At 30.5% G+C, this 15,037-nt stretch overlaps 1 protein-coding gene across 1 annotated transcript; it reads right to left on the bottom strand.

Moving 5' to 3' along the window:
- Window positions 1-8,004: 8,004 nt before the first annotated feature.
- On the bottom strand, window positions 8,005-14,791 carry Oli (Olig family). Its single transcript, XM_065501441.1, has 4 exons — window positions 14,323-14,791; window positions 8,506-8,966; window positions 8,276-8,440; window positions 8,005-8,204 (listed from the first exon to the last, which is right to left on the bottom strand). Exons 2-4 carry the CDS (start codon window positions 8,949-8,951, stop codon window positions 8,069-8,071), a joined length of 747 nt encoding a protein of 248 aa, XP_065357513.1. The 5' UTR covers window positions 8,952-8,966; window positions 14,323-14,791; the 3' UTR covers window positions 8,005-8,068.
- Window positions 14,792-15,037: the final 246 nt, after the last annotated feature.

The following is a 15,037-nucleotide window of genomic DNA, read 5'->3' as shown; positions in this document are numbered from 1 at the left end:
CACTCGATGAAGATGCACTGCGATGCATTTGCTGAAGCCGTCAATCTCGCTCTCTTCCCGTTTCTGCGACTCTAGACGTATATGCCCTTTCGAAAACAAATTTTATTTGAATAAAACCGTTATTTTTTATTAAAAGTGATATGCGGAGAGTTATTCAAAATATTATTTTTTTAATAGATTTTATATGGAAATTTGTTAATCATGCACCTAATTTGCAAGAGTAAACAAAATTGTTTATCATCGATTGATAATATAAAAGAACTTCTATAGTACCGGACATGTGTTGGAATGTATTCCTTTTTTCTTTTACACCAAATCATTAATTTTTAGAATGATGTTAAGCAACAAAATGAAAATTGTCATTGTTTGAACGTTGGAAATAAAAAAAAGTATTTATGTATATGTGTTACAGTGTTACCCACTATGCTTTTCTGAAGATTCCGTGAAAATTTTATAAAAATCGGTCCAGCCGTTGAGTCCATATGGAACATACATACACACATCTGTTTATATATATAATGGCATTAACGGTATAATGTAAAAATTAGATTTGTACACACCTCTCCGCCCACAGACCGAATATCAAAAATCTGACTTTAGAGTGTTACCCGCAGGGTTATTCTGAAGATTCCCTGAAAATTTCATCAAAATCGGTCCAGAAGTTTTTTATATATATAGATGGTATTAGCGGTATAATGTAAAAATTTGATAATGCCACGCCCCTCCGCCCACAGGCCGAAAATCAAAAATCTGACTTTACAGTGTTACCCGACAGGCTATTCTGAAGATTCCCTGAAAATTTCATCAAAATCGGTGGAGCCGTTTTTGAGTTCATTCGGAACATACATACATACCCACATACAAACATCCATTTTTATATATATAGATAGATAGATAAGTTAATTTTTGGTCTTACAAAACAAATTTCAAGTCAATATCTCAATTAGATTCAAAAATATGCCACTTTAAAACTCCGTCCTTTAAAAATATTGCACAAACAAATATTTTCGTTTAACACTTTAGTACAAAAACTTCCCATGCACTTCGGTTTAAAGTTTTACTATAAATAGCTGATGCACATATTTGCGTTTCTTTTCAATAATAAAATTTTAGTCATTACTGCGCATGTCTGAGCAAAAAAGAATTTTTATTTCAACATTAACTGTTTTGTATTTGCTTAAGTAAAATTCCCATACGCTTCGGTTTAATGTTTTAGTATAAATAGCTGATGCACAAGCGTAAAATTTCTGCAAATAGATACACAAACTTGCGTTTATTTTATACAATCGAATTTTAGACATTACTGCGCATGCCTGAGCAAAAAACAATTTAAATCAATATCAACTGTTTTGTCAACGTAAAAGTCGACTATTTTTTGGACATGCGCATTCATTTTTAAGGTTTATTGAAAATTTCGTTTACAGTTTTAATATAAATACAAGCTGTGTACAAACAGCTATATTTATATTGGTTTGGTGCATCAAACTGTCAACAGTACAAATGGAATTTGCTATTTAAAAAAAAATTCTGAAAACATAAAATAAATAAAAAAAATAACTCATGTCAATCTTTACTTTAAATAAATAGGTAAATTCTATGTGAGTTGTTAAGTTTGCCCTAATTAATTTGCCACGCAATTATTCGATTTATTCGAATTATTCGATTTTTCTCCTGTTCGAATAAAACGAATAATTCGAATAAAAGATTTTTACTTGTTCGAATAATTTTTAATTATTCGAAATTAATCGAATTATTTGAATAATTTAAATTTTTTTAAAAAAGTAAAGATTGAAGTTTTGATGTCGGTTTTTTAATATTTTATTGTTAAAGAAAAACAAAAAATAACTTTAAAGTTAACAATTCAATTATTAATAATGTTAAAAAACATTCGAAAACAAATTCCATCATTGCATTTTCAACAGAAGTGTTCTGATCAGATTAACTCCCGAACAATCTGCAAAACAATTGACTAGCAAACCCTTCAGTTTCCGTTTTTCAGTTATGCTTTAAAAAATTTGAGCTAGTTGGGCATGATCCTGAACTGAAATCTATATATATAAAAGAGTAACGTTACTGACTGACTGATTCATCATCGCACAACCCAAACGGCTGAAGCTAGAATCATGAAATTTTAACTGTAGCTTCCTCCCTCCCCAAAACTAATAAAGATACAAAAAAACTTAAAACTGCATGTTACTCCATTTAAAAAATAAGCTGACAGGTGTTTCGTACTTTTTCGAAATTCGAAACATTTAGGGGAGAAAACGGGTAAAAACTGTATTTTGGCACTTTTTTTGCACCCTATGTATCTTTTAAACCAATAAACATAGAAACAAATTCGTATTCTTTAATTATCAAAAAATAAAAAATACAAGTTTGGTACTTTTTGGAAATTCGAACCCTTAAGGGATAAAAATTCTGTTTATTTTTGGTACTTTTTCATAAAATATGTTTTTCTATAATCTGACATAGACATACGAATATTTTATTATGATCTCCCACCACGATTCAGAAATTTATTTGAATAAAATTTTACCAAAGCAATGGGGATAAAAAAGGTACCCAAAAGGGGATAAAATCGGGAAAATACATTTTATTTGAAATTATTAAGCCAATTTTGATAAATTGTTTAACATTGGTTCCTGGATTCATACAAAAATTTACTAACAGGGTGTTATTTGGAACTCGAGTGCCAAAGTATATATTGGGCCAAATCCGGGTAAACAGTTTGGTACTTTTTTTAAAACATATTTTTTCTTGGGCACATTAAAACAGATTTTAATATTTTGAGACATGTCTGTAGCATAAACAATTTTTGCAAAATGGAATATTTTTAAAGTTCGAACTTGAGGGGTGTGTTCGAGGAAGAAAAGGGAAATTGGTACTTTTTTAATATTTTAAATTATTTCACTTATCGACATTAAAGTTAGCGGATTTGTATCTGAGTGAAGTTTGTGTTAGGCATAGGGTACAATTTTTAGGTACCAAAATGTGAGAACTGAACTATAGGTACTTTTTTATTCATCTAATGGTACTTTTTGAATTTTATATGACAATGGACTTAGAAACATGAAATTAAGCATATATGGTCCTAATGAGTGTGAATTTTAGTTGTAGACTTTTTGGTACTTTTTGTAATTATTGATTTTGATTTTAGATTTTGATAATTGAATATACAATTTTCGTTATTGGTTGAATTTCAAACACAAAAATGATTGAATAGATAATTTTCGTAATTGAAAACACATTTTTGTTATTTTTTGTGCGAAAATTGTATATTCAATTGTCAAAATAATCAAATGCAAAACTCAAAATTCAATAGAAAATATCAAGAAATTTTGTTTTTGAGTGAAACCAGTTCAATATGGGATAAATGTTTGAATTGAAATATATTTTTTTCTGTGTTAATTCGGGTTTTAAATTGAGTAACTAATTCTTTAGTAAATTAATTATTCACTATTTCTAAATTAATTATAACAAATTGTATTATACATCAAGCTCTATCAACGTTGCCGAATCTTTGCTTAATAAAGTGGTCTTGGGGAATTACACAATAAAGGGAATCTGTCCAAAGTTTGATATCATTGTCAGTGATCGTGGCTAATTTGAAGTCAGGCAGTGCATGATTGACACATTTACAAATACGCAAAAAATGTTAGACAAAGATGTCCAACGATGTTCAAAATCATGTATAAGACGAACTACATGCTTTTCTTGCAACAAAACGTTAGTTTTACATTACATTCTCCATCTCATTCAACTCCACTTTAATCTAAGTTAAAATTTTGATTATTAATTGCGATTCTTCTAATATTTCGCCAGCTAAATAACAGATATTTTATTCCGTACCTTTTATTTTCATTGGTTCAAGTCCTAAGTTAAAAATTTTGAAAAATTTGTTTTTAAAATTTTAACTTCTTGTAGTAATATTTATATATTTATGGAAGGAGCTATCGGAACTCTCATCTACATTGACCGATAGTCCCTTTGTCTTTAGTTATTTGTCGAATTTCAGAAACAATACAATTTTTGTGAGTCATTATTACTTATTTAAATTTGAGATTATGTACAATTTCAAGCAATTTAATAAATTTATATATTGTTACGAAATTGTACTTGAATTCAAATATAACGATTTTAAGGGCTGATTTAAAAGTAGCATAATGCGTTCAAATAACAGTACTGTAATAGCAAACTGTAACATATCTGTGGGCATTATTAAATAAAAGCTTTCAGTTGACCATTGATCGTAAGTTGACAACGCTGTATATTCGAATATTCAGTTAAAGAACATTGTAGAAAGTACACCACAGATGGCGTAAGATCTAGAATATTCGAACTTTGACAGTTAAAGAGCAATCTAGAGTGCAGATGGCAGTGTTATAAATAGTGGCAGAGGTTGCAGTCGTGAGTGAGTTTATTAGAGACGCTTTTCGAATCAACATCAACTGAGTGCCTGAAAGTGTGTTGTGTTTTTCAAGTAAATTCGTGTACATTATAAATTGTGTCTGTATTTCTGCGAATTTACAAACGTGTATAAAAAAACATTGAGTGACTATTTAATTCTGTTGCTGTTGTACATTTGAATAAATAAAGAGTTGTTACCATTTTCAAACTACTAAATGGCTTTTATTTGGAATCAAAAGTATCCGGTTTATTTAAAGGAAATAAACTAACGTTTTGAAAAGGTTAAAACATAACAATATATACACGCAGAGAAAAAACATGGTTGTGGTAACCATAAGCTAAGAGCAACATATTATGATCAGATTTTTGCTTGTAGTCCAAAACATATTATGATCATTATTAGTATCATAAAATATCATAATATCTTCTGAAATAATCAAATTATGATAAAAATCAATCATAATATGTTTTGAAATAATCATATAATGATAAAAAACAATCATAATATGACCCAGAGTCATCATATTTATGACCCAATTAAATCATATTATGATCCAAAACAATCATATTATGATCCAAAATAATCATATTAGTATTAAAATTTATTTTTGGAAATACAAAATTTTAATAGGAATTAGTTTTAAAATACTAAATTCACAATTAAAATATTATTGATAAAATCAAATTTATTGTTTTTCGCTCTAGGAAAGTTAAAGATAATATACAAATAAAACTATAGAGCGAATGGGAATTACAGACACTCAAAATTTACTTGTAAAAACAACACAGCTTAGACAAACACTCACAAATGGTTGGAAAAAAGACTATTAAAAGTAAACATATTTTGTTTGCATCTTAAACATATTATGACTACATAATATAATATGTTTACCTATTTATCATTATATAGTTGTTGTAAACATATTTTGTTTGCATCTTAAACATAATATGACTACGCGTATATAAATTTAACATTTAATGGTTGTATATAAAAATAATATGTTTACCTAATTATCATTATTTGGTTGTTCGAAAACCATATTCATATTTATAATTGCGATGAAAATATAAACGTTTACAGTAACTATAATATTGTTGAAATTAAATTAAAACAATAATTATATGTTTATGAGAACAATATATTGTTACAGAGAACATAGTATAGTTGTCGTAACCATGTCCAACCATGTTTTTTCTCTGCGTGTATGAACATTTATTCATTTTATTCGATTATTCTACATAAAATTGCTCGAATTATTTGTTATTCGAAAATGGCCATATTTAAATTGTTATATTAATTATTCGTAAGAAATTATTCGATTAATCGAACGATCATTAGTCGAATGAATACCCTAGTGGACATGTTATATATCAATGGATAGGGGATTTTGTCTATTTTAAAAAAAAAAAATATATATATCTCTTGGCAATTAAAAAATGCTTTTTATTGAGGTTTTCCATAGATACAAAATTTTCAAATTGAAATTAAATTTTTATTTATGAATATTTTTTAATGAAATTTCACAGTTATGTAGATTTTTCTATTTAAAATGGAAAAATAAAAAAAAAAAATTTTAAATTTTTTATGAGATATCCCGCAATTCCCAAAAAAGTTTTGAAAAATCCCAAAAATGTGATTTTTTAGTTTTTTGGCTATAATATCCTTACCAGGGTAGGGGTTCTAAGAACCCTTTGATGGTCCCCTCGGTACTAAAAATTTTCAATTTTTTTTCATTTCAAATGTTGGATGTAAAGTTAGCTTTAAAAAAGTATAAATTCCTTATAAGTCTTTTTAGAAATTTTTTGAGAAAATTTAAAAAGAAAAAAAGTACCTTTTTCCCTTTTTAAAATTTTTTAAATTCAAATGTATCTATATAATTTGAACTTAGTCATTTTTTTAAATAATAGTCAAACAAAGAAAAATGGAGAAAATCGGGAAATATTTGGATCCGCTATTATCAAAGAACTGGAGTAGGGTGGGTAATAATATTGAAAATTAGACTTTTGGATCAAAATAAGGAACATCAGATTTCATTGTAGAGGTATGGTTCCTTGGGCAAAGTTTCTTATTTTGATCACTAGAATACGATTTTCCTTGTTACTTGGGCGATGAACTGTCTTAACTTTTAACACATTTTTTTTTTAGTATTTTATAGATTTTATTTAATTTATTGCTTATATTTTTTCATCATTTGTATCGTTTTAATTCAAAATTTTTATATAGTATATATAACTTAAAAACTAATTTAATACTCATCGTAAATAATAAAATATTAATAAATAATTCTTTGGCTTTCTTTTTTTGGCTTAATATTTATACAAATAAAAATATCACTTAAAGAAGTTACTATAATATTATAAGTGGTTTAAAACTGACTAGATTTTTTTGCTTGTTTAAGGATTAAAAATTACACAAAATTGACACGTAAATTGACACGTAAATTGCTTTTCATTTTAATGCTGATTTAATACTAAGGTTAAAGGGGAAAGTTAATAAGAAATACTTATAATACAATTTTAAGTGTGCGGATTTTAAAGAGATCAGTAGAAATGACTCGATTTTAAATGGGTCCATATAAAGAACTTAACTTTTTTACTTTGTCTTGCTGGCAGTAGAGTAAATTAATAAGGATTCAAATATAAAAAAGCCAGCAGTCATTTGGAACATTTAACTTTAATTCTTAGATAAAATAATAGGCAGCAAAAGCTTATATTTTGGATCTTCTTCAACTAATTCATCAACTATTCTATTATCATTTTGCTTTTGAAAAAGACTCGCTTTCTACTGCAAGGCCAATTGTTTTGTATGTTAGAAATGGAAAGTAGCGTACTTCCCCGAAGTGTTTATAGTTTTTATTTTTTATTATTTATCAACGTAGTTTTTTTCAATTATTTTGCATTGAAATATAAAATATTTCAAAAACAATTTTATTTGGTGAGACAAAATTTTTTTCTAAATAAATATTAGTACAATCTGATGCAATTTCATCTTTTTAAATATAAGATTTTGTTATGATTACACAAACTATAAATTGTTTTTAATTCATTAGTTTAATTAGGTCTATTAATCGAAATGAGTTTAAATAATTTTTAGTAATGAATTTATCAATTTAGGGGGATTTTATGGCATATTTTGCTACGTGCTAATCTGAAAATATTCAAAGAAACGAAGCGTGTCATTACGAAATAAATCATGACCTATACGTGATATAACTTAGGGCAAATATTAATTTAAGAAAAAATACGTTGAGGTTGTACAAATATATGACGAAACACGTAAATGTTTGTTTGATTTTGCATACAGTTTGCAAGAGTAAACAACTTCAAAATATAATAGAGTAACAATTTGTTGCTTCAAATAATAACTTGCTAATGAAATAATTTGTTGCTTTAAAAGAATGACACATATCTAAACATGACCAGAAAATATTTAGTTCGTCAAATATTTGATAAATTCAATAATACCTTTATAAACTCAAGCGAGTAATTTAGAACTTTTAAGCAAGTTGCAAACAAATTATGAATATTCCCCTTTAAAACTATAAAATTCCATAAACCTCTTCAGAACTCTAACATCATCACTCTACCGATCTCTTGTAAATAATAAAAATTATACTAATTTGACAAAAACTGCCCTTAAGAACTTTGAAAAATCTTAATTTTAACAACTACTATCATGAGGATCATTGAATTCACTGCCCGCACTCTGCAGCAAAGCTTGAAGCTTAGCAGCTGCTGGAAATGAAGCCAAATCCAAAGGAGCGGCTCCCGTGGTGCTTTGTATATAAGCTAAAAGTCTAAAATTTAAAAAAAATCACAAAAAGTTAATAAATTTTATTAAATTATCATTAAGTAAATGCAATCGTACCTTCTTAATTCCTCTATGGCATTCTGTTGCATAAGTATATAGTTTTTGGCCAGCAGTAGTGTGGCAATTTTCGAAAGTTTGCGCACCGAGGGCGAATGAGCATAAGGTATCACATTGCGCAGTTCATCTAAGGCATCGTTTAAATCGTGCATTCGGCGGCGTTCCCTGTTTTGATAAAAAAATTTTATATTAAAACTAAAATTAGTAGGCAAATCATAAATAAAACTCACCTTGCATTTATATTTAATCTCACAGTTTTTCCTTGTCTATTCTTATGTTTTCCCCCGCCACCAGCTCCTCCCGAGCTGCTGCTGGCCCCACCCCCACTACTAGAGGCTCCTAGCCCCGTTACGGATGAAGGCACCGTTCCACTACCACTACCACTTGTTGAGGCTGCCAACATTAAATTAGGACTTGCTTTATCCATTGCCGCACCCACTCCCGAATCTGGTTTATTTTCATCTCCTGGCGGCAGCATTCCCAAACTTTGAGCATAGAAACCTCCCAGGCCCACTGAGCCCAAGGGAGTTCTTCTGCCGGGCACACTTTGTGGTGGACTAGATGTTGGTCCTGGATGACCACTGGGATGGGGACCCAGCATATTTGCAGTTGGTGGTATGGGTGGATGAGTGTGTCCGGGTAGGGCAAAGCCAAAGGGGAGATTAGGATGATCCATAGTTTTTATTTGAGTCTGAAATATAGAAGGAAATGAACAAATATTATTTTAGATAACTGAATATTTTTTTTGAAGACAGACAAAGAATTGCTTTTCTTCGAATGTTGAAATAATTCTGTATTTTTCGTATACCAGAAGAAAATTTACATCCTAGGAAGCTTACTTTATATCTGCTGAAAATAAACGCTTACAAAAACATTCCAAATAAACTGTAAAGTAAGAGAGCCTTTTAGGATATTAATTTTGAAAACTCATTAAAGAGATTACAATGCTCACACAAATTCGAACTCAAATGCTCTTCACAACAAATTGGGTTAGACTCGATATCATCTGGATTTTTCACCGATTTTCAAATGAGATTATCAAAGTCTTTCATTATTACCTGAAAACAGCATGGTTAGAGCATGCCTATACATGAGCTATATATATTTCGTTTTAGTAGGTTGGCAAATGAGAAGTCTGCCCTATAACGTCTAGCAAGGAAGTTACTTTAAGTCCAGTTTTGCAATATAGAACAAGTAGGAAAGTATGGACGGTCAAGTCGTGTGATTTATTTTTATATGAAACTTATGTATGTTAAATCATTTTTAGATTCCAACATTTTGAAGAGATTTATGCTCATTAAAATGATTTTAGTTAGTGGGCTTTATATGAGAGCTATGATCATGAATTTAGGTCCTCCGATGTATATATGAGACTAATAATAAGAGATTTATTCTCGATAAAGTGATTTTCGAAAGTGGGTATTATATGGGAGCTAATTATGGATCGATCGTGACAAAATTAAGTGATATGACTTCCACATACATAAAACTTATTTGGAACAAAATTTGTGTAGATACCTATATAAATGAAACATTTATGACCGATAAAGTCCTACTCCGGGAGGACATTTGTATTGGTGATATGTGAATAACTGGAACGTAGGCAGAAATAAATGCATGTGCCAGATCTGATCAAAACAACTACAAAATTTCGACCTGTACTTTGCGCACAAAGTTTACATTGTTGAAAGTTGAAACAAATTACTATTGATCACAATGAAGCACTACGATATCTCTAAAACTGTGATTGAAGATAATTACTACAAATATTAATATTTTGAGTAAATCATCAATCTATCACAATACAAGAGATCAAGGAACATTCAAAAGACAGGAAATATCCAATTAAGTTCAAGGACTGAAAAAACGTGCCCAATTAAAAATCCTTCTACTCAATACTAATGGAATTCTATGATTCTCATAGAGTGCAATATATAGAATGGAACGATAGATTTTTTCGTATCTGGAAAATGATTAATCACGATACGAAATTCTTTCGAAACTATTTTTTCATTAATTTCAAGGGTGTAACCTTGAAATATGTTTTATAGGATCTAAGTAATCAACAGTTAATTATGCCCTATACCACCATAGTGGGGAGGGTATAATGCGTTTGTGCAGATGTTTGTAACGCCCAAAAATATTGGTCTAACACCCACCTTAAAGTATACCGATCGACTTAGAATCACTTTCTGAGTCGAATAAACGATGTCCGTCCGTCTGGCTGGCTGGTTGGATGGCTGTCCATGTAAACCTTGTGCGCAGAGTACAGGTCGCAATTCTGAAGATATTTCGATAAGATTTAATACATATAATTTTTTCGGCCAGAATCAAGCCTGTTGAAACTGGCTGAAATCGGTCCATTATTTCACCTAGCCCCCATACAAATATCCTCTCGAAATTGGACTTTATCGGCCATAAATGTTTAATTTATATATGTATCTACAAAGGTTTCGCTCCAAATAAGTTTCATATATACAAAATTCATGTCACCAAATTTCGTTACGATCGGTCCATAATTAGTAATAGCTTCCATATAGACCCGCTTCCGAAAATCACTTTAACGTGCATAAATCTCTTAAAAATGTTGGTATATACACAAAATTCAATATAAATAACTTTCATATAGAAATAAATCACACGACCTAATTTCAAGGTGATCGGTCCATAATTGGTCATAGCTCCCATATAAGGCTCACTTCCAAAAATCACTCAAAAATATAAATTATTAAAATTTTAAAAGAAAAATGTCATTTACTTGGTGTAGGGTATTATATGGTCGGGCTTGACCGACCATACTTTCTTACTTGTTTTATTTTGAAGATTTGTATGGAATTTTTTTGGAACAGGACCTGTTATTTTAGTACATTGTTTTGCAGCTAGAACAATAGGATATCGAAGGAGGATAGAGAAAAGTGTTTGTGAATATTCGATTTCAAAGTTGTTGCAGAAAGTGTATTCCAAATGCGTAACGTACGTCTAAATAATATATTTGCATTGCTGAGTGGTTGAGTACATTTGGAGAGACGTGTATTACGTAAAACCCAGTTGGTATCAGTAATGTGTTCCCTAATTTAAGCAGAACCCATTAAATTGTATATTCCAAAGAACAGTAAATGACAATCCACATTGCGACAAGGCTCCAGGAATTCTATACTGTTACCGATATGCATCTTTGACATCTCCGGTCGCGAAGCTCCCGTTTCATTTTCGATCGGATATAGTTGGGTGTAAATAGTAAGAAGATCAGATTGAAAGAAATATTTCTAATACCGTTTTATGAAACCTAGGCTGTTAGTACTACATTAGTTCATAATAAATCGGAGAGTTTAATATATATAATAGTTGAGAATATTATAAATACATTTATTAAGTATATCTGCCGAGCTACTGCAAGAGTATGCTAGGCCATGAGAAAGAAAATGCTATATCAGTGTTACATCCGAACGTTCCGAGTCTTAACGTACGAAAAATCAAGCTACCGTTCGCTGGGTCAATGTAGTTTCAAAGAAACTCCTCTCCCACATCCAGACAACTTTTAGAGTAGTCATTGTTTATGTGATTTAACCACATAAAGTAAACTTAGCCCTAGAACAGAACACTTGACGCCTCTACTAAATTCAGCAATTGATCAGGCATAATGTTCTTAAAATTCATAGATCGACGACATTCACACACCTTCTCTTTGTACTGGTATTCTCGATGTAAAAACTTCTATGACTCTCCTAGACAGTTCGTGTAGAATTATACTGCAATATTTCCGTAGCACTGTGATTCCAAATTCATATCTAGGTGGAGAATATTAATTGCTGTCCTTTTTCTATAGATTCGTGGTCTCTGAATTCACAAATTTTAAGGTTGGGTGAGATTTTTTTGGAGCTAAATTTCATAAATTCCATTTAAGTTGCCCAAAGAGATAAGCATAGTGAAGCATAAATTTGTTATTAAGTGTATGAAGTGGTAATTTTGATGCGAAACACAAATATCACCCAGTCCACCCAAAAAAGTTTGAAATACCAAGCATTGGAGACACTACTCCGTGAAGATTGTTGTCGATCTCATCATGACCTTGCAAAATCGTTAGGAGCAGCAAGCAGTAATTTAAAAATGTTTTCATGCAGCAGAAAATATAAAAGTAAATTTTTGCACCAAATCATTACTTGCGATGAAAAATGGATCCATTGCAATAACCCGAAGCATAGGAAATAGTATGTGAAGCCCGGCCAACCATCCGAATCGACACCAAAGACAAATATCCATGGCGCTAAGGTAATGCTCTCTACTTGCACAGAGAAAACCGATTCGTAATAGCAACCGAATTTGTTGTCAATCGAATGATTCGGTTGCACACATAGAATTTTTTGATTTTAGCAACAGAATATCAGTGGATAAAGAAAGAAATTCGGTTGAAGTAACCAAACTTTTGTTACCACTTCTAAAACTTTGTAGCTACAACTGTAAAATTCGGTCACTAAGGCAGAATCACTCGATTGGCAACAAATTCGGTTACTATTACGAATCTGTTTTGTCTGTGTGGTGATACCAAAATGGTCCTATCTATTACGAGCTGCTGAAATCTGGCAAGATCATCCCAGGGAACTTCCACCAAACGCAACTAATTTCATTGAAGCGAGCATTGGCCGAAAAACGTGCAGAATATGCGGCCGGACATGAAACCGTAATATTCCATCATGACAACGCTCGTCCGCATGTTGCAATACCTGTTAAAAAGTATTTAGAATGAAGTGGTTGGCAGGTTTTGCTTCACCCAATTTATAGCCCTGACCTTGCGCTAAGGTAATTCCCTATATTTCGTGGGAGCTGAAATCTGATCAGACCATCACAGGAGAATGTATCGAACACAACAGATTCGTTTGAAATGAGCATTGGCCACATGTTGATACCTTTTAAAAAGTATTGAGAATGAAGTGGTTGGGAAGTTTTTATTCACCCGCATTATAGTCTAGACCGTGCCCGTCCGACTACTTTTTGTTTTGATCTATGCATAATGCTTTCTCTGGGATACGCTTCACTTTGGAACAGGGTATCCGAAATTGGCATGATTCGTTCTTGGCCTCAAAAGATGAGCCGTGTAGACTTTCATGGTAGAGTTAATAGTAAATCATTTATTCACAAGACCCACGGAAGACTAAATATAGAACAAACTATTCTTTTAATGCCGATCAGTACTTGAATACCACAACGCCTTCATAATATTGACGGTAGGGACATGACGTCAATAAATAGTCTGACAATATCAGGTGCAAAAAATCTGTATAATATAGCAAAAACTCATTGTGGTCTTACTTCCAAAATAATTAATAACTAGATCCAAATATATTTCATTTGTTTAAACTATTTTTAATACCTTTTAATATCAGCCTTTTATTAAAATAAACAAAATATTTTCTTTCTCTTTAACAAAAAAAAAAACACATCCGAACTTGTAAATAAAACTATTTAAACTGGTATAAACTCTTAAGCATTTAATACATTAAAACCTCATAAATAATAACAAAACTCGTAAAATATTACACAAATAAATGAGATCATCCCTTAAAAACTGAAACTCAATTTTATGAAACATTAAGTACGAAAAATATTTCATATGTTCAATAAACGATGGTGGAAAAAAATCGCTTAACAATAACCATTTGACACTTGTTTATGGATTTAAATATTATTTGCGCCACAAAAAGGGAATAAAACACAATACTTCAACAACTGTTATGATTTTAAATAAAGCGGAGGAAAACCACCCTCGTTAACATAAAAATCATAACATGTGTTGTCAGAGTAACATTTACATTTATGGCGCCATCTATTGTTCAGTAGCAAAACATCGTGAGTTTAATGACTTCTTAAACAGATGGCGCCATTAACGAAAATAGTTGAAAGCATAATAATGAGAATATGGTGGTAAAAGGAAATGAACAGGAGACATGTTTATAAAGGATGTAAAGTATTAACTATGAGAAAATTATTATTAAATTTTATAAGAAATTTAATAATTTTCTTTTATTTTTAGAAAAGTTTTATTTACTTACCTTTTTGCTTTATAAAATCAATTCATTAATTTATTTTAGTTATTTTCTATTTAAATTTCAACTTTATTTTGTTGCTTAAATATTCCTTTTTGTTTGTTAATTGTTTTATAAATTGATTATTTATTTATAAATTTCACTTAAACACTTTTACTTTTTTGTTGTTGTTGCTGTTTTATATATTTTTTTGGTTTATTTGTTTCCTTTATTGGTGTTTGTCATTAATTATTTAACGCAAAACCACAAAATTATTTACACACACTTTGTTTCTGCTGCATGTTTTTAGTCGTTGTTGTTTGGTTTTAAAATTTGTTTCTTCATCGTCGTCCTTTGGTCTTTAGCAAATGAATTACAACAATACAACCAACATTAACACCGGCGGCGTTTGTTATTATTCCATTGAGTTTTGTGTTGAATTCTATTATTCTACCACCAGCACAGCAGCTCTTTAGCAATAGCAAAGCAGAGCAACTTTAGCATCCGACCAAAGATGGGTAAATGCGTGTCTTTGTGTGTGTGTTTTTGTGGCAGCTTTAGTTTTTAGTTGTTGACGTCGTCATACAATGTCAACAACTTGCACACATAGACAAACATTAAACACAAATACACACACAAGCACACAAACAATGGCAGTGGTGATGTTAAATAAAAAGCAACCTAGAACACCAGCTACCAAACACAGACTGAACTACTGAAAATACGAGGAGATACTGAACAG

The sequence above is a fragment of the Calliphora vicina genome, chromosome 2 (assembly GCF_958450345.1).
Source record: "Calliphora vicina chromosome 2, idCalVici1.1, whole genome shotgun sequence".
Lineage (NCBI taxonomy): Eukaryota > Metazoa > Arthropoda > Insecta > Diptera > Calliphoridae > Calliphora > Calliphora vicina.
Note: the sequence above shows the minus strand (reverse complement) of the source record. Positions and strands in the feature narration are given on the sequence as shown.

Excerpts from the sequence above, each read along its gene's own strand:
- Oli (XM_065501441.1), bottom strand. The coding sequence starts at position 8,951 with ATGGATCATCCTAATCTCCCCTTTGGCTTTGCCCTACCCGGACACACT. Across the intron at positions 8,441-8,505 it reads AGATTAAATATAAATGCAAG|GGAACGCCGCCGAATGCACG; the intron begins GTGAGTTTTATT and ends TTATCAAAACAG. Across the intron at positions 8,205-8,275 it reads GCCATAGAGGAATTAAGAAG|ACTTTTAGCTTATATACAAA; the intron begins GTACGATTGCAT and ends TTTAAATTTTAG.